This window comes from Bubalus kerabau, chromosome 13, assembly GCF_029407905.1.
Source record: "Bubalus kerabau isolate K-KA32 ecotype Philippines breed swamp buffalo chromosome 13, PCC_UOA_SB_1v2, whole genome shotgun sequence".
Lineage (NCBI taxonomy): Eukaryota > Metazoa > Chordata > Mammalia > Artiodactyla > Bovidae > Bubalus > Bubalus kerabau.
This window is the reverse complement of record NC_073636.1, coordinates 52668614-52687994: the sequence shown is the minus strand read 5'-3', so window position 1 is coordinate 52687994 and position 19381 is coordinate 52668614. Positions and strand designations below refer to the sequence as shown.

The following is a 19381-nucleotide window of genomic DNA, read 5'->3' as shown; positions in this document are numbered from 1 at the left end:
CTAGGAGTTAGCCAGGTAAAGAATGGAGGGAGGCTAAATACAGCAGAAGGAATAGGGTTCAAAGGCCCAAGGAAAGAGCAAACCCAGCATGGAAGACTGCCAATGACTGAAGTTTAGTGAGCAAGGAAAGAATGGAGGAGACAGAAAAAGCAGGGGCTAAATGGGGGAGGTTGTTTCTGGCCAAGGTAAGGATATTAGATTTCAGTCTAAAGGCCTGGGAAACCTTGGAAGGTTTTACATAAATGGAGACTATGATCTGATTTGCTTTCTTCAAGATCACTGTCCCTGCTTTGTGGAAAATGGACTGGCAAGGGATAGTGGCTTACTGTGATTCAGATGAGAAAAGACAGAGATTTAGACTAGAGTGATAGCAACAAAAGGGAAAAAAAGGCAGACAAATTTGAGGTGTTGGTTTTAGTACCAAGACATTACTTTCAGGGACTTTCCAGGTGATCCAGTGGTTTAGAATCTGTCTTGCAATGCAAGGGACAGAGGTCAGGGGACGAAGATCCCGCATGCCACAGAGCATCTAAGCCCCACAACTAAGATGCAACGCAGCACAATAAATAAATAAGATGAGAGGCTATTTTTAAAAAATAAATAAAATACTACTTGCAGCTGAGTTGCATACAGAAGATAAGCCTAAGGAAGAAATTAAGGGAATTCTTACAATTCCTAGGTGAGCAGTAGCGTAGATGGACAGCAGTGCTAACTATTGAGTTACTGGTGAAGGAAATTTTTTAACACAGGAAGGTGGCATTGCCTGTGAAATTTAAAGTAGAGGTAAGATAGTTTCAGAAAAGTTTGAAGAAAAGTCTGACCAAGCAGTGCAAATGTGGAAATTGCTAGCATAATAACCTGAGCTTCCAGCCTGGTCTGATCAACTGGATGAGTATTGAGAAGAGTGCCAAGGACAAAGCCCTGAGTAAATCAGACAGTTAAAGTTCTGTGTGAGAAAAGGAACAACTGATGAGGGAAAATACAAAGCAGGCAAGGGACAGAAAGAAGAGTGCTTTCTCGTGGCAACTGAGAAGAAAGTTCTTCAAAGAGGAGGGAGTAGTCAGCCAGTTTGAATGCTCATTTTAATATGAGATTCACATACCAGGGTATGTGTTGCATGCCAGCTGCCATTAACAAAGAAGCATGGAAATATAATATTTCCCATCTCTTTAAAAACAGACAAACTTTCCATCTTGCCTCTGCCTCCAGCTGCTGCTTTTCTCTGCATCTCTTGATGATGAAAGTCCTCACCTCAGATAAGGCATCGGTGTCTCACTGTCTTTTCTTTCCATCTTTATTTCATTCCATTTGGGCTTTCTCAATAACTTAACTGAAACTGCTCTTTTGAAAAGGTTACCAATAACTGCCCTCTTGTCAAATCAAGTTTCACTTCTCTGTTTTCTTCCTACTTAATCTGTCTATAGTATTTGATTGAGTTGATTACTCCCGCCATCTTGAAAAACTCTTCTTGGCTTTCATGACACCACATTCTCCTGGGTTATCTCCTACCTTAAGACTGCTACTTACAAGTTAGTTTGCCTACCTGATCTTTTTAAGAATGTAAGTCTACTTATATACCTTCTCTGTTCAAACTCACCAATCACATAGTGTTTCTCATCACATTCAGAATTAAATCCACACTCATTACTGTGGCGTACAGAGTCTTCTCATTCCTGCCAACCTCTCCAGCCACATCCTGTACCAAAACTGGTCTTTGTGCTCTTTCTTGAACCCACCAAACTATTAAGGACTCTTATGCTCACTAGTCCCTGGGCCTAGAAAACTCTTTGCACAGACCTTTTTGTGATACACTTCTTCACATTATTCATACCTCTGCTCAGTGTAACTGAGAATTCCATGGATTGAGCAGCCTGGTAGGCTATAGTCCACAGGGTCGCAAAGAGTCGGACATGACTAAGCGACTTCACTTCAGTGGTAACTACTTCAGACCTTCCCAGACTACTCTAACATAGCCAGCCACTGCCCTCTCCCAAACCCCATCATTCTGTATCCCCTTACCCTTCTTTTCATCATGTATCTTATCTCTGAAATTGTTTATGATCAGTTTTCTCCTTCTTCCCCCAGAATGTCAGCTCACTGTCAGTTGTCTGTTTAATCACTTCTCTATTCACTGTCAGTGGAACAGTGTCTGGCATACAGTGTGGGTCCATAAATATTTTTTGGATGAATGCTAGTAAGAGGTTGAATCAGATGAGGGTGGGAATGTTTCCGTTGGATTTGGCAATTTGCCATTTATTGGTGTCCTTCATGAGGAATGTATTTAAAGGGTGCACTCAGGGTAGGTGTCAGAGCAAAATAGAGTATGGAGTACCCAGAGGTAAGAGGTTAGAGAAGACAACTGTTTTATAAGATAACTGTGAAGAGAGACATGGGACTGGCTATTGGTGGTAGGAAGAAGGTCAGTGAGGTCAAGAAGACAGATACTTGAGGTGACAGTAACAGATGTAATACAGACCACATGTGACAGGATTGACTTTTACATGGAGGGATCTGCTGCAGAGGGCAGAAAGTGATGCTGCTAGAAAGGGTGGAAAATGGTGAAGATAGTTACAAATTCATACTGGTTGTGTAGTTCATGGCAGGGGCATGAAAGTGCAGGAGGAGGGTGAGGCTCGTTATGGGGTAGAAAGGAAGCCAGGCCCTGTGGAATGGAGGGCAGAGTTACTGTGTCTCCTCCAGGCCAGATGTTGCTGTAGTTGGGGTCCTGGTGGAAAGAGGTAGAAAAGGATGACTGTGGAAAGAGGTAGATCAGAGTAACCAGCAGTTTTAGACACACAGCACTTAAAGATCCGATGATGTCTCCTTGCTTTAATCAGGAACAGTATTCTCTGTTCCAGGAAACTGTTTGCATTTATGATAGGAAAATTGTCCTTTTTCCTTTCTCTCCCATCTTCATGGAGCCCACTGAGCCTGGGAGAAAGTACACTGTTGGGCCTGCACTCCAGCTTGCCATCAGGATTGGATGTGTTCATGCTTTCAAATATTTGAGTATTTCTTACATGCTGAGCACTGATTTTGTCTTAGGCTCTATAGCAGTGAAAGAAGCAGTCTCTGCCTTCAAAGAACTTTCATTCTAATGTGGGAAAACGGAGAATAAACATATGTATGATAAGTCAGGTTGGGTGGGCATGTCACCCTGGGCCTTTACCCTGCTCTACCCTCCTCTTCACCCAGTAGCCCTGGGCTGGCACTCTTCTCTTTTTTCCCTTTCCTCCTCCCCATGCTCAACCATCTGTCAATACATAAGCATTTGGAAGAGCTGTTCTTCCTCATCTGAGTGTTTCCCTGAGCAGTGGACTCAAGCCTTCCATTACCTACCGTGGTTAACAACATGTTTTGTTCTCTTGATTTCAGATGAGACGCCAATTATTGCAGTGATGGTGGCCCTGTCCTCTCTGCTAGTGATCGTGTTTATTATCATAGTTTTGTACATGTTAAGGTGAGCATGCTGGTGCTTCTGCATTCTTGTGGACTCTGTTTCAGTACCCCAGGTTCTCGATAAGCCCACAAGTCCAAAAGACAGTAGGATAAGGACAGTGAGTAGGATAGAGGGAATGACTCATGGTAGCTTTCCTAATATTAAAATTCTGCTTAAAAATGTTGTTAAAATTTTATATAGTCTTAACACCCAGCCCCTTCCTTTTGCTTCCATCTGTCCCAAGTCCAGTCCCTCAACTCCAGTTCATCCTAAAGCCCAGGACCGTGGTTTAGAGGTTGAGGGAAGATGCCACAGTCTGTTGTTACTGATCAGCATTTTAAGGTCTTCAGATCTAGCCCTATTGAAACAACCCCCGAAAGCGCCCCAGTGGAGATTATGTGTTCAGTTAAGGTCTACTTTATTTCTGGTTGTGGCTTTGACCCCATACCCCTCCAGCTACACCTCTGACTGAGTGTGCTGAACTGAACCATGTAAGCAACAGGGTTCCTCTTCCTGACTTTCTTCCAGGGTCTTCTAGATACTACTCCTCAAACAGGGAGCAAAAGCCAGGAAGGGAAACCCAAGGGAGGGAAGTGGGAGGTACATTTGTTCTTTTCCTACTGGAGTCACTGCCCTGACTGAGTTTAACTCTGCTCTTATTTTTGGCTTAAGCTGCTCTGGGCTCCCTCTGTTCTTCTGTATGGATAAAGATAGGGGAACACCCTACGAGGGGAACACCTTGTACACCCCTATAGTTTGTCTTGTGTCTCCTATCTTTCTGCAGAAGACTTGTGGCCAGACCTCTGCCAACAAGTCTGAAGCTCTGAGTTTCTCTCTTATTACACCCAGAAAGTACCAGGAGTTTTGTTTGATACTGTTTGATCTCCCTCCACTTTATTATACCCACATATCCTACCCAGTGTCTCCACCTGGTGTGGCTGTGATTTGCAGCAAATCCTGGAACTGTGCAAAGGAGCCATTCCAATGAGAAAATACTGTGGGGTTGAATTCTAGTGTGGCTTAAGCAAGAGCACACTGAGGTGCTCAGTCTCCACTGGAGCTGCTTCAGTGTGTAAAGGCTGAATTGATAAGTGGAACTACAAACCAGTGATTGGTCTCTCTGACTCCATGCTTAGTGTTTCACTGTGAATATTTTCTCATTAGGTTTAAGAAATACAAGCAAGCTGGGAGCCATTCCAATTCTTTCCGCTTATCCAATGGCCGCACTGAGGATGTGGGTAAGACACCCCTGAATGACATGGGGGACTTTCATGGAGAAGAAAAATGGAGAAAATAGGAGTTTCCCCATCCTAAAAGAAAAAAAGAATTGAGAGCAGCACTGGCCCATGAGCTAGAGCCCATAATTTGGTCTCCAGAGAAGGGCTGTGTCCTAAAGGCACCTGACCAACCTTCCCCCTTGTGCACTGCAGAACCCCAGAGTGTACCACTTCTGGCCAGGTCCCCAAGCACCAACAGGAAGTATCCACCCCTGCCTGTGGACAAGCTGGAAGAGGAGATTAACCGGAGAATGGCTGATGACAATAAGCTCTTCAGAGAGGAATTCAACGTGAGTTCTTTACTGAGGCTGGTGTATCAGCAGGGAGAAAGGCAGACCTAAGTCAAGCCTTTTGAGTGATGGGGTAGAAAACAGGTTTCTAATAGGTTAAGAGGTGAGGAGTTTTTACCAGGTTCATCTGACTTCTTTTCTATGTGATCATGGACAGGAAATGAAAAAAAAAATTGCCTTGCCTCCCTCATCTACCCATCTATCCATTCATTCATCATTGCGTCTGTTACTTTTGTTTACTTATCCAGACATCTAATATATGTGAGGTGCAAGGGGAGCAAAAGCAGATAGTCCCTGCATTCAGGGACTTGGTGTATAAGTTCAAACAGCAGTATAGAACATGAAGAACTGGAGGACATGAAGAACTGGTGCTGAGGCATGGGAACCTGTATTAAGAGGCATGGCCTTTAGAGTCTAGAGCCAAGGGGTCCCAGGGTATCTTGAGTAGACAACAGGAGGAAGTCATTGTGGAAAATGAGGACCATGGCAGATTGCAGAGCACAGGCCTCATCTTGGGTAGTGTTTACATTTGTATGTTTTATAAATCCCTCAAGAAAGCAGACCATGTTTGTGAATCTACCAGTTGTTGATCCCAGTCCACTAATTCAGAATTTACTTTAAAAAAAAAAACAAAAACAATGTTTTAATTGAGACCCAATCATAGGCAAGGGCGTTGGGGAAAGGCAGATGGGGAACATTCCAGGTACTGGGAATATCAGAATCAATCTGTCAGTAGTGACAGTGGGTGAGGGAAGGCACATTCAAAGAATAGTAAAAGCTGTGAGTGACTGAAAGGCAGAGACTTGAGGGAGATGAAAATGTAGAAGACTGAGCCAGACTGTAGATCCGGTAAACTGTCATGAGAGAGGTGGAAAGCCACAGACCAGCCAGGTTTGTATTTTGAAAAAAAAATGACTCTGGTGGTTAGGGAATAGCCAGGATAGAAAAGAAAATGGGGAGACCAGGATAGAAACAGGAAATACAGTTAGGGGCTGCAGCAGTTAGACCAGAGGTGCTGATCCAACTGATGTAAAGTGGTAATGATTAGGGAGAGGGGAGTGGATTTGAAGACACAAGAACAGTTCCAGAATTGGCTAATTCATCAACCTGGGCATTGCTGAACTCTCAGTCTCCTTCATACCTTTCCACTCAGCCATGTGTCAGCCCTGTTTCTTAGGCTGGGTCCCCTCATGATGCCAAACTGGCTGCCCAGGGAAGTCCCTGGTGGTCCAGTGATTAGGACACTGCATATTCTGTGCTGAGGGCCTGGGTTCAGTCCTTGGTTGGGGAACTAAGACCCCATAAACCATGCATCACGGCCCCCTAAAAAAGTAATGGCTGCCCTAGTTGTAGGCACAAATGGAGGTAAACAAGTCCAGGGGGAAAAGGGTGACTGTTTCTCCTGTGTGTTTCCTTTTATTAGTGAGGAAAACTTTCCCAAAAGCTTCTGGGGACTTACCTGGTCACATATTCTTTCACAAACTAGTCATAGGCAAGGAAGAAATAGACTTATTGCACCTGGTGGAGACCAGTCCAGGTTATTCCTGTGTCATGTAGAAGATGGGTGGATAACCCATAGAATGGAAGCTCTTGTAGCAAGGAGGAAAGGAGGAATGATTATTGGGATATTTGCTCCACCACTGAAGGGCTTGGAGTAGAGAGTGGTGTGGTCAGACTTACAGTCTGAGAAAATCACTAGCTACAATTTGGAGACTAGATGGCAGGGAAGCAAGAGGTGAAGCAGAAGACCATTTACCAGGGAAGACTTAAGTAATAACTTGGACCCCTTTTTCTGGCTGTTAGAATAACACCACCATTTAATACTCATTATTGATTAAGAACATTTCACCTTATCCCACAAGATAGCACTCTAGCCTCAACTAAGCTAGGTTTCCAGTAGGCATTCTGTTGTTTTGTAATTATGGTGTAAGCTACTTCTGAGTAATGCGTACGTGACCTTGTAGCCATATTTTTTCTGTGAAATGAATTCTTTCTTTGGAGATAATTCCCTGAGATCCATAACAAATATCTGAGTAGAGGTGGTGTTCCTAAGAGGCATGGTAGGCAAATTCAGATAGGTATTGTGCCAGCCAATTGCTGTGCTACCATGGCCACATATGTGCAGTTGGGGTGGTGAGGGAAAGAGCTGATCAACGTCTCTTGGCTTCTTACAGTGCGTGCCATCTGGTGAGCATACACAGGGAGTGTAATACATATTTCCTGTCTTTCTTGTCCCAGTTATCTACTACCCAGGGGTCAGCTTAGATCCTGAGATCCAGTGAAGTGGATAGTGTGATACCTTGCTTGAAGTTCTGTTCACCAGATGAATTTCTCTTTTATTCGGAGTGATACCTAAGTAGATTATCCCATAGCCGTCTACCTCCAGAATGGGCTAGCATGACTCACAGAGCCATTTGTACACTAGGCTGGACTTTTTTTCTCCCTTAGTCAACTGTTAGTATCATCAGGAAGTCAGTGGAATCTATTGAAGGAACGGGTGTGTGGCATGTGTTCTGTACACATCCATTTCAGCTGAATTCTGGACATGTCCCAATTTATAGCCTATAGACACATAATACTAAATTTGGGCTTCCCAGATGACTCAGTGGTAAAGAATCTGCCTGCCAATGCAGGAGACGTGGGTTCAATCTCTGAATCAGAAAGATCCCGTGGAGAAGGAAATGGCAACCCACTCCAGTGTTCTTTTTTTATTTTGCTTTATTTGGCTGTGTCAGGTCTTGGTTGCAGCATGCGGAATGTTTGATCTTCATTGTAGCATGCAGGATCTTTTTAGCTGTTGCATGGGAACTCTTAGCTGTGGCATGTGGCATCTCATCCCCTGACCAGGATCATACCCAGGCCCCCTGCATTGGGAGTGTGGAATCTTAGCCACTGAACTTCCAGGGAAGTCCCCCCGCTCCAGTATTCTTGCCTGGAAAATCCCATGGACAGAGGAGCTTGGTAGGCTATAGTCCATGGGGTTGCAAAAGAGTCAGACACGACTGAGCAACACTAAGTTTATAATGAGCAGTTAAGGTCATGGATATCTAGTGTCCCATGGCCAGGCTTACATCATTACCAGAGCCCAATGTTGAACTAGAAACATGATGTTGCTGACAGGATCATGATCTTTTCCCCAGATTCTAAGGTTATTTCATTGCAGTTCTCCTGTTCAGCTTTAACCAGAGACACTTAGGGCCCCCAAAACCTACCAGAATTCATTTCTCTGGCCTGGATCAGCTAAAGAGCCTTCTCTTTTCAGATCACTCAACAAATGAGTCAGACCAGGACACCAGCATGAGATAGGTGTTGTCTCCAAAATCTGTAATGGCACAGCAAGCATCACTCCTCCTCCTTCAAGTGGGCAGAGGTTGGGGGCACAGGGGCAAGGAGTAGCAACTTGTTCTTTATGGTAGATGGTGACATGCTGTGGGCCTTTGACTTTCAGAAAACTTGGCCTAGGTGGCAAGCCACTATACTTTTATTTTTATGTCTATCATGTACATCTAAGATACATAATATCCTGTTCTCCAAGTCCTGTTAGCTTCTTGTATCAGCATAGTTATCAGGGTGATGTCCTTTGAAACAAAGACAAAACCCCAATGAACCAGATCACAGCAGAGAGAGGTCAAGATGATTTATCACTGAAGCTGCTCCTGCCATGAGGAAGGGAAACTGCGTGTGTAGTCTTTGTGCATCGTAAAGGAAAAAATAAGTACACTTGCCTTATTAATAGTGAAATTCCAGGTACCGGGGGTTATATTAATCTTTAGGAATGTGAGCACATGTGGAAAAGCAACTGCAAATCTGCAGCTCCACATGATTTGTGTATGCTGTATACTGACATTCCTAAAAACTGTCATCTCATCTATTTGGTAACTTATATGGGGAGTAATAGGAAGCATCAGAATAGTTAATACTAGTAGTTACTGAGCACTTGCTTCATGCCATCAGTAAACTCACACATGTAAATGGGTTATCTCATTGTTACCCACAACTTTTAAGTCTCCTGTCGCGGTTAGGATCTCTGTGACTTGCCTGGGACCTAGCCTTTTGATAAAGGGAGATTATTACTCCAGCAGCTTGCATTTGTTCTGGAGGTCATGGTGTGGCCTCTGAAGCTTTTTTTCATTTCACTAAGATCAAGAATCCCATTTTGATGTCAGTTCCTTCTTCTAAAAGATTCAGGTGCTTTCCTCACCAGTGTGCACCCTCTATTAAGGCATGCATTATAGAGCCCATCAAGGACATGATGAAGATGTCAGTAAGAAGGTTGAACCTGTTGGATCCCCTGTTGGATCCCCTATAACACTGATCTCCTCTACTTTGTCCCAAGGGCTTTCTGGCTTTTCATTGAACCCAGCTCTCAGTCCAGGTTCCCGCTGGCCACTCCACCACTAGAATTGTGGCCAGTTTCCTAAGCAGGTACACTAACGCAGAAGTTCAGTTAACCATGCCATAACTAGAAATCTGGCCCTATTCAACAATTAGAATTAGATCCGTCCTTGATCTAACATTCTCAAAATCTATTTAAACAGTTACTCCTATGGTTTTTGATGATCCAACTCAGTGAATTCCTGCAGTTTCTTCTGGGTGTTAGTTCTTTGCTTTTCTACCTTCTTTATATTTCCTCCAGATTGTGTTATGCTTGCATCCTGATTATCCTTGAGCAATGAGAGCTGGGTTGTGGGGCAGTTTTCATCATCAAAGCAGGATGCAGTGAAGAGCACAATAGAGATTTTTAGAAGTTGGTTTTCTCCAACTGTTGTTTCATTTTTGCATCATTTCAGTTATCTCACTTGATAATTCAAGAGATAATTTTCTCACTAGATAATTAAAAGCCTTGTCTTTCACATGACCAACCAAGAAAAGATGTGAATTCCATTGGCATTAACATTTAGTAATCAGCAAAATTCTGAAACCTTAACTTTTGGTTCAGCAAAATACATAGCACAGTCATAGAAGGGCCCTGAGTTTTATGGTGTCTTTGGAGATAAATATTTGATGTTGGAGCTGGTCTTTTTCTTGTTTTGTTGTCTAAAATTTGTTAGAAATAATTCTGTTACTTGGTTTCAGTGTCTCTTCTCTCCTTTTAATTGGGACTCCCCTCTCCCTAAATTCCTTTACCATCAGCTAGAACACATCCCAGGTGATGGCAAGCAAGTCAGTAACTGAAGTAACTGTTGTAGAGTCATGAGGTATAAGTGGCTTGCTCTTTCCCATAATGAAAATTGACTAACAGTTCTTTCCCTTCATCTGAACTCAGTGATTAGGTTCACATCACCTGCATTTCCCCCATCAGTCTCTCACCTACAACCCCACCCTCTGTTACTAACTGCTAAGTGAGCTTAAAAACAAGAGAAGTCATCTCAGTTAAGCAAAAAATTAAAACCATCAATTGGGAAGATACTGGGGAACCTGGCAGAATCAAAAGATGAGATAGACAACCAGCCCCTGGACTGAGCAGATCCTATCTTGGTGGTTCTGGGCCCTCTAGGGAAGCCTCTGCTGCTTCTTTAGTTTCAAAATCCTAGAAGAGAGAATTTAGATGGCACAGTGTAGGTATGGTGTGACTGGGCTTGCATTGGTCAGCCCTGACAGGAAAGAGAAGAAATAACCATAGGACAAACACAACAGTTTGTGTCCACTATCATAGAATAATATTCTTGTAATCATAGAGTGAGGAAGGCCTTTGTAAACAAAACTCAAAATTCAGAAGCTAGAATGGAATAGATTGAAAGATAATAAGTGTATTAAAATGTTAAGTGTCTCTTAAAAATGACACCTTAAAAAAGTGGCCAACTGGAAGAAACTATTTGCCACAGATAGACAAGAGAATTTTCCATAATGTACAGAGATTCTCCAAACCTATGAGAAAAAAGTAAACGTTTCAGGAGAAAAATTGGGAAGAAAAATTCAGGGAAGAAAAGCAAATGGTCTATAAACGTAGGAAAACAAACTCAGCTATATCTAGTAATCAGGAAATCCAAATTAAAACTAACCATTTTGGGGGGCCTGTTAGATTTGAAAATTTTCAAAGATTCATACCAAGTATGGACAGGTATGGGGGTAAAGACAATCTTACACAAATGTAGGAGGAGTTTTAAGTTGATAGAGCTTTGGGAGGATAATTTGGCAACATCAACCAAATTTCAAATGCTTATACTATCTGACCTAATTTATGAGACTCTAACAAGAAAAACCACACATATATTTTTACAAGGATGTTCATTATAGCATTACTTATAATAGCAAAGAAAATAAAATGAAAAGTATTTGTTAGATAGCCAAGTGGCTAAATGATTTCTCTCATCTATTATGAAATTCTGTACTGTCGTTAAATGTCAACATAGAAAAATATGGGGAAAAAAACCACTATTTTGGTGACTTACATGGTATGCTGCTGCTGCTAAGTCGCTTCAGTCATGTCCGACTCTGTGCGACCCCATAGACGGCAGCCCACCAGGCTCCTCTGTTCCTGGGATTCTCCAGGCAAGAACACTGGAGTGGGTTGCCATTTCCTTCTCCAATGCATGAAAGTGAAAAGTGAAAGTGAAGTCGCTCAGTCGTGCCCGACTCTTAGCGACCCCATGGACTGCAGCCTACCAGGCTCCTCCGTCCTTGGGATTTTCCAGGCAAGAGTACTGGAGTGGGGTGCTATTGCCTTCTCCATTACATGGTATAATCCCCTTTAAAAAATATATGTATGTCTGTGTGTGAGTGTATTAATGCTTTTGTTTATTTTATTTTTTTAAGTCTGAAGGAACACTGTGAACTGTAATCAGTGGTTGCCTACAAGGATGGGTAGAAGATAAAGATGATAGGGAACTTCTACTTTCTACTGAACTATTTGACTTTCTTTTACAGCAAGCATAGTTTTAGATAATATTTTTAAAAGCAGGCTTTAAAATAAAAAAGTTTTTTTAATATAGTAAATAAAGCTATTCAAGCTTATTAGCTTTAGCATAATATCCATTATGCTTTAATGAATGTGTAGCATATAGAATAGAGTTGTGTACCCAGAGTGAGCTGTGCCAAGAGTCTTGTGATTAGGTCTCTGTGAAAAGGAATAACATTAAAAGGGAATTTGTTTTAGAGAAAAACTGGACCATGGAGGTGAACAGCTGAAGAAACAATAAGCATAGGAAATGACAGCTGTTTTCAAATATCTGACAGACCAGAGAGTGTGGCCTTTCATTTCTATGAAGCCCCACCATAGTTGAAAGTTACGGGTAATGGAACTTTGTCTTAAAGTTATAAGCTGGAACTTTTTTACTGACCAGCATTTGTCTCAGAAGAAAGTATTGAATTTTTTTTTTAAGCAAGAGTTTGAAAAGTCCCTTATTGAGGTCCCTAAAGCATGTTTAAGGTTTAATAAATAGATAGAATTTAGTTAGCTCCTGAAGTGAAAGGAATAAGTGAGGAAAAGAACTGGAGGGGCAGTGAAGTGGTCAAAATCTGTGATTTGTGAAATGTGAACCACACCCCCACACACACAACCAAGTCAGGGCCCTGCATCTTTAGAGACAGCTTAATTATTGAATTTCCAAGTAAAGACGCATTTATGTGCAACATGGTAACAGAACTGTGTGGCAACTGAATGAATCAGAAACAGAATAGCCTCTACAGGGATGAGTTGTCTCCAAATAAATGAATCAGAGCCAGAGGCTACAGGAGTTATCAGTAGCAGTCAGGAGCTTTGGAATTGGGGTTTCAGCAGGGAATTGGGGGTTCAGGATTTCCAGGGAACAGAGAATATACCAACTGACCATTGGGTTTTACAATAGTCAGTAAAAGGGAAAAATGAAACAAATTGTGTATCGAGGTGTTAAGTCCTTCTAAACCAAACTGTTCCAAAATAAGGGGAACTGCTGTAGTAGGATCCCCATCACAGCAGGGTGTTCAGACACTGGTGAGGAGTCAGGATATTTGGAAGGGGATTCAAACTTAAAGTGAATGAGATTCAGTACTATACTAGAGATATTAGACAGCACAGTAAGGCAAGAAAAGAAATGAAAGGTATGAAGGATTGGAAAGAAAGAGACAAATCAGTTTTGTTTTTTTCCCCACAGAGGAAATTATTGTTCCAGAGAAATTCATAGATTCACCATATAAATTATTAGAATTAATGTTATTTTAACAAGGTTGATAGATACAAAAATAGCTTAACAATTAATGCATTTCTATACATAAAACCAAAATCAGGAAGTCTAATATTTTTTAAAAGATGTCATTTACAGTAACATCCAAAATATGAAGTACCTAGGAATAAATTTAATAAAATATTTATAAAATATTTGGAGAAAATTATAAAAATGTTTGAAGACATTAAAGAAAAAAGCCTTAATTAGTGAAAGAGATAAGATCAATGAATTAGAAGGCTCAATATTGTAAAGTTGTCAATTCTCCTCAAACTGATATATAGATTCAATGCAATTCCAATAAAAATCCCAACAGGTTTTTTGTGGAACTTGACAAGCTGATTCTAAAATATATATGGAGGAGAAAAGATTCAAGAATAGCCAAGACATTCCTGAAGAAGAAGAACAAGGTGAGGAGACCTGCCTTACCAGATATAAAGAATTATTATAAAGTGTAGTAAGTAAGATAGTTTTATATTGGCACTGGAATAGATGGATTGACCAGCAGAAAAAATAGAGAACCCAGAAGCAGATTCATGTGTAAAGGGAAACACTGGTGACAAATGCGGTTGTCGTTTCGCAGGGGGAGAGGAGGGTCCTTACATAAACAGTGCTGGACGACTGGGTGGGGATAAATGAAACTGAATTCCTGTCTCATACCAAAAATCAATCCCAGTTGATGTAAACACTGAAATTTAAAAGACAAAATGTGGAGACAATAATGTAGGAAAATATACCATGATCTCTCATAGGAAAGCATTCTTAAGATTTAAAATGTTTATAAAGGAAAAGATTGATCAACTTGACTACATTAAAATGCAGAACTTCTCTTTATAAACAAATAACATAAAATGAAAGGGCAGGCCACAAACTTGGAAAAAAAAATTCTTGTAACACTTATAACTGATAATACAATGAGTATCCAGAACACATAAAGAACTCCCTACAAATTAGTAAGAAACAGTCCAGTAGAAAAATGGGGAAACACTCAACCAGGTTCTTCACAGAAGAGGAAAGACCAGTAAACTGTGAAAAGATGGTTAATAATAATAATCAGAGAAATGTAAAGTAAACCTATATTGATACATTTAAAGTCTGATTATAGCAACTTTTGATGAGGATACATAACAGCTGAAACACTTTGATGGTGGGAGTGTGAATTGGTGTAACTACTTGGAAAAACTGCTTGGCCTCTTCTGATAAGGTTACTGGTACTCATCCCTAAAACTCATGTGCATATGCATGAGGAAACACAGTTAGTGCTCAAAGCAGATTGTTAACTGTAAACAACCCAAATATTCATCAGTAGGAGAACGGAAAAATAAATGTTGGTATGGACTAAAAATTAAGGACTACCAAGTAGTTAAAATGAATGAACTTCAGCTGCATGGAACAACCTGAGTGAATCTTAAGAATGTAATGTCGGGCAAAAAAAGCAAGTCACCACTTGATAATCATTCCATTTTTATTAAAAAAAAAAATAGACTGAACAATAAAAAATATATTTTTATAGATACAGAATGTTTGGGATACAAATAAAGCAAAGGGATAATAAGTACAAAATTCCAAATTTACTTGTGAGAGAACGTAGAAGACATGATGAGGAAGGACCTAAAGAGAACATCTTCTAAGTTAAATTGGGTGGTGGATATACTTTTTTAAAAGATAAATGTAAAAATTGAAGAAAAAATTTTAATTGACATTAAAAAAAAAAAGCCTTGCATCCTGTAAAGGCTGAAGCAAGGGATGAAATGGTCTTTGATGCCACCTCCTGTTTGTGGAGAATTTAACATCTTAGAGCCTTCTGGTTTAGCTGCTTCTGTCCGGCTCTCCAGGCTCAGTTTGTCAGAGTAGAAACTGAAAGAAATAGGATTCCCGTGTTTTCATCCTTGACCTCAGCTCTTTAGTGTGACATTTTGCATCTAGCACATGTTCTCTAAAGGAAACTTTTTATTTTCTCTTGTCAAACAGTGGCTCCAGTTTCTTCCTAACTTTGCTTTTTGGAGCCTCAATCGACCTGGAGACCTAACTTTTCTTCATCAAGACTGGGGGAGTTAGGGATGCTGACAGGACTCTGAGATGTGGTCACTGTCATTACTGACCTTGAGGATTATTTTCAAGAATCTTGTTGTCTCTACATCTGTTCTATATCATTTTAGACAAGGGATGTTACAGTTATGCCTTATGATTAGTCGTGAGGGCTTTTAAAATCTTGTCTCATCCTACCCTGCATCAAGGTGGAAACCTATGGAAATCTAGCCTGTCTTAGTGAAGAGAATGCAAACTGTGGGTGAATTGGGAAATTCCAATCTTCCAGCCCAGGAAACTTTTTTCGTCTTTAATGTGTTGATAGCACTGGGTCTAAATAAATTGCTTTTCTTAGGGAAATAACATGGAGGACCTCTAGGGTTTTAACTGTGAAAAGAAAATCTCTTGAGTAAGCGAAGGTAGATGGACTATGAGACTTTGATGATTATTGTTATCTTGTGGTCTTTCACTTTAGTTTCTCCTACCACTATACTGCTGGTTCCCAGGAAATATATTTGTTCCTTCATAAAAGTCTTGCTTCTATCTGACAAAATTGATTCTTTTTAGGCTCGCATTTACTTAATTTAATCTTTATTATTATTATCCAAGCTAGAAACCTGCAAGCATCTTTCATTCCTGTCTCTTTCTCTCCCCAACTTCCCTTTTGTTCATTCCATCTCTAAATATAGTAATTCTAACTGTGTGATATATTGCAGATGTGACTATTTCCTTGCACTATCGCCTTTCTACATTCTATACTTGCCTTCCTCCTAGCCCGTTTTCCATGCAGCAGCCAGAGTGATTCTTTAACATGTAGAATGAACTGCAATTTAAAAACTTTAAATGGTTTCCTCATGCACTTAAAGTAAAACTCAAACTTCCTATTAAAGGACCTACATGGAAATACATGATCTTGTTAACTAAGCTCCTCCCACTTCCTCTTGCCATTCCCACTAACCACACTTTGTTTATAACACCCTTTGTGCACAACACATTTTGTGCATAACACCCTCCCTGACACTTTATTTCCCCACACAAACGAAGTGTTCTCCTGCCTCTGGATCATCGCACATGCTCTTTTCTGTGCCTGGAATACTTTTTTCCATACTCATCCTTCCTCATAGAGACCTACCCCTCAGTCTGTACTGGGGTATTTCTTGGGCTTTTGATTCTTTCTCTAGTAATATTCTGTTCTTTCATTGCATATACCTTGGTATGTAACTTTATATTTGTTTTATTTAATATCCATCTTTCACCTACAAGTTTGCATTGTTCATGAGAGCAAGAGCTATGTATATGATTGATTTACCACTGTTTGCTCTGTGCCTAACCTGGTACCTAAGAGGTACACATTTTATGTTTGTTGAAAGAGTGAATGAAAAGTAACACACAAACCATACTTTACTTAACTGTTCCCCTACTGCTGAATACTAAGGTTGTTTTCAGTTTGGAGTCGTTCTAAACAATGATAAAGTAAGTAATCTGAGCATTGAGATTTTTATTTAGACTAGAATCCAGAGTTGTTAGGTCAAAGAGTATGAATATTTTTAAGGCTTCTAAAGCATATTTCCAAATCACTTATCAGGAAGGTTGTCTAGGTTATAATTTTAAACTTTTTTTTTTTTTTTTTGCTTTCTTAGTTTTGAATATATAGAACATAGAAGAAGAAAACAGTTCAAATAATAAAGTTTAGCTTCCTCCTCCTATAAAACTAATTTATTGAATGCTTATTCTATGCCAGACATGAGATTATCTTATTTACTCCTTATGTAGCAGATATTATTATCCCAATTTTATGGGAAACTTTGCCCAATTTGCTCAAGTTCATGTAGTGCAGACTATCTTATATCAAGCCATTTATTGATACTTGTTCCATACCTCCCAGTGCCAGCTAATTTACATTTGCTCCAAAACTGCTGCAGATTCCATGTCACGTCATCCAAGTCCTCTGCTTTCTAACTGCTGCATCCCCGTGAATGCCGTCTCACCCACCAACCTTATCCACATGTTGCTAGAGGCTGGGCTGCCATACCTGCTTGTCAGGCCCCTAACCCAGCTGACCATCCAGACCCCTCCTGTGTGGTTTACTCTTGAAATGCATATCAACTTTGCATGGTGGGTCAGCATGAGTATAAATGGCCCATCCCTTCAGTTATGCCACCCACTCCTATATACAGTAAGGGGTGGGGGGTGCCTTTTGATCTAGCATTGTAATGGGCCCCTAACCATAGAGTAATCATGTAAAGAGCATGCTTATAGTAATGGAAAGGGCATTCAGACCTCTGGGCATTCGGACTCTACGTAGCTTAGGAACTATTTAGAAAAGAAGTGCACTGTCTTTATTAGGCTGTAGCAATTTATGTGGGCATATTTTTTTCTCCCCAAGAAAAGGTAGAACTTGCTGCCAGGTCAGAGTATGGTGCAGCAGTTTACTTGTCTGGTACTTATCCCTATGAATAACTCCTGTAATTTCTCTTAACCTTTTAGGCTCTTCCTGCTTGTCCTATCCAGGCCACCTGTGAAGCTGCCTCCAAGGAGGAGAACAAGGAAAAAAATCGATACGTAAACATCTTGCCTTGTGAGTGTAGGGTTTCTTGGGATACAAACTGAAACTGCATCTATAGCCAGGTTTTCTGAGGATAGAAGGAATCTGGTGATTGATCATGGGAAGACAAGTAATAAGAATAGAGTGAAAACTTTGGGTAATAAGAATAGAATGAAAGAGCCTTTATGGCTCCCCAGGCATCCCCAGGTGCTCATCAAGTCAGTTGGGGTACTTAACCAGGTTTTTTGTGGCAGACCTAAAGTTTCTAGGAGGTTAAAGAGAACAATTTCACTAAAACCAGATATAAAGTGGTTGTTGTGGAGTTTTTTGCTGCTTATTGCAAAAAAATTCTAATTTAGAGTTCTCTTCATAACTCCTTCCCAGAGTTAGTCATTATGAATCTGTTTATCTGTAACTTAATGGACATTTTTCTAGGCTAGTGGCCTCCAGAATAGAATATACATAATCCAGTGGGATGCGAGAGCAAAATGTTTGAACTTTGCTTTATTTTTATAATTGCTTTTTTAAAAATTCTTTTAAAAATTCCTGGTGTATTTTTGGGTGCATAATATAATTAGAGACCACTATACTAGCCGTTTATAGATACTTTTGTCTTTTTATTTGTGTATAAATGTGTATTTTTTTTAGTATAACTGGTATGCTGTATACATTGCTGTTATCTTGGAAAATTAGAGAAAGATAAATACTGTATGATTTCACTCATGTGAAATCTAAAAAAAACAAACACAAGCTCATAGATTCTGAGAACAGATTATTGATTATTGCAGAGAAAGGGGGTTGAACGTGGGTAAAATGAATGAAAGGGAGGGGGTCTATTGCATGGTCATGGATGGTAGCTAGACTTGTGGTAATCACTGTAGTCATTACAGATGTTGACTTATAATGTTGTATATCTGAGACTATAATGTAAAGAAATGTAAAATAAAAACAAAGCTAATATATATTGGCAATTGTCAAGAAATAGGAATATTCACTTTCTTTTTTATCATCTGCTTACTATTCCATATTATGGTTGAGGTATGTTTGAATTTTTGCTGTTATAAATAGTGTTGCAGTGACAACTTATACAGGTGTATGTTCTACATCGTCACAACTGGCCTGCTTGCATTGGGACCAGGGAAAAATAAAATTGAATTTAATTGAAAAAAAATTTTTTTTCTAGATGACCATTCTCGAGTCCATCTGACACCAGTTGAAGGAGTTCCAGATTCTGATTACATCAATGCTTCATTCATCAATGTAAGAAACTTGAGTTTTTCTCATTGTTACCTTGACTGACCATTGGCTCTTTTCCAGCTGCATATAAGGAGGATTACTTGTCATTACAAGTTTTCCCTGAGGATAATTTTTTTAAGAGACTAAAAAAAATTTTTTTTAAAGATCAAACAGATAGTTTAAAATGTATTCTTATGTTTATCTGTCATCACTACCAAAATTTTCCCACACAGAAATCAGAATCTAAATGTATACGTCACAGTAGGAGTCAGTGAATCCTTTATTGAGCTTATTCGGATAACTAAGAACAGAATCACACCTTGCCATCTACAGTAAAAGTAGGGAAACAGGACAAGGATATCTGACTCCAGATAAGTCTGGCTAGTCATGTCTACTTCAAGAGAAGAGCTGAAATTGGAAGGAGG

General features: G+C 40.1%; 1 protein-coding gene across 8 annotated transcripts in view; it reads left to right on the top strand.

Moving 5' to 3' along the window:
• PTPRA (protein tyrosine phosphatase receptor type A) overlaps nt 1-19381 on the top strand; it is a 172791-nt gene that overhangs the window by 122005 nt on the left and 31405 nt on the right. For 7 of the 8 annotated variants that reach the window (XM_055544336.1, XM_055544333.1, XM_055544335.1 and 4 more), the window contains 5 exons: nt 3376-3460; nt 4604-4677; nt 4870-5006; nt 17663-17753; nt 18904-18980. In XM_055544336.1, the coding sequence (XP_055400311.1) occupies nt 3376-3460; nt 4604-4677; nt 4870-5006; nt 17663-17753; nt 18904-18980 (464 nt within the window). Of the gene's footprint in view, nt 1-3375; nt 3461-4603; nt 4678-4869; nt 5007-13463; nt 13558-17662; nt 17754-18903; nt 18981-19381 lie in introns of those variants that run through there. The other variant, XM_055544339.1, reaches the window with a different exon arrangement.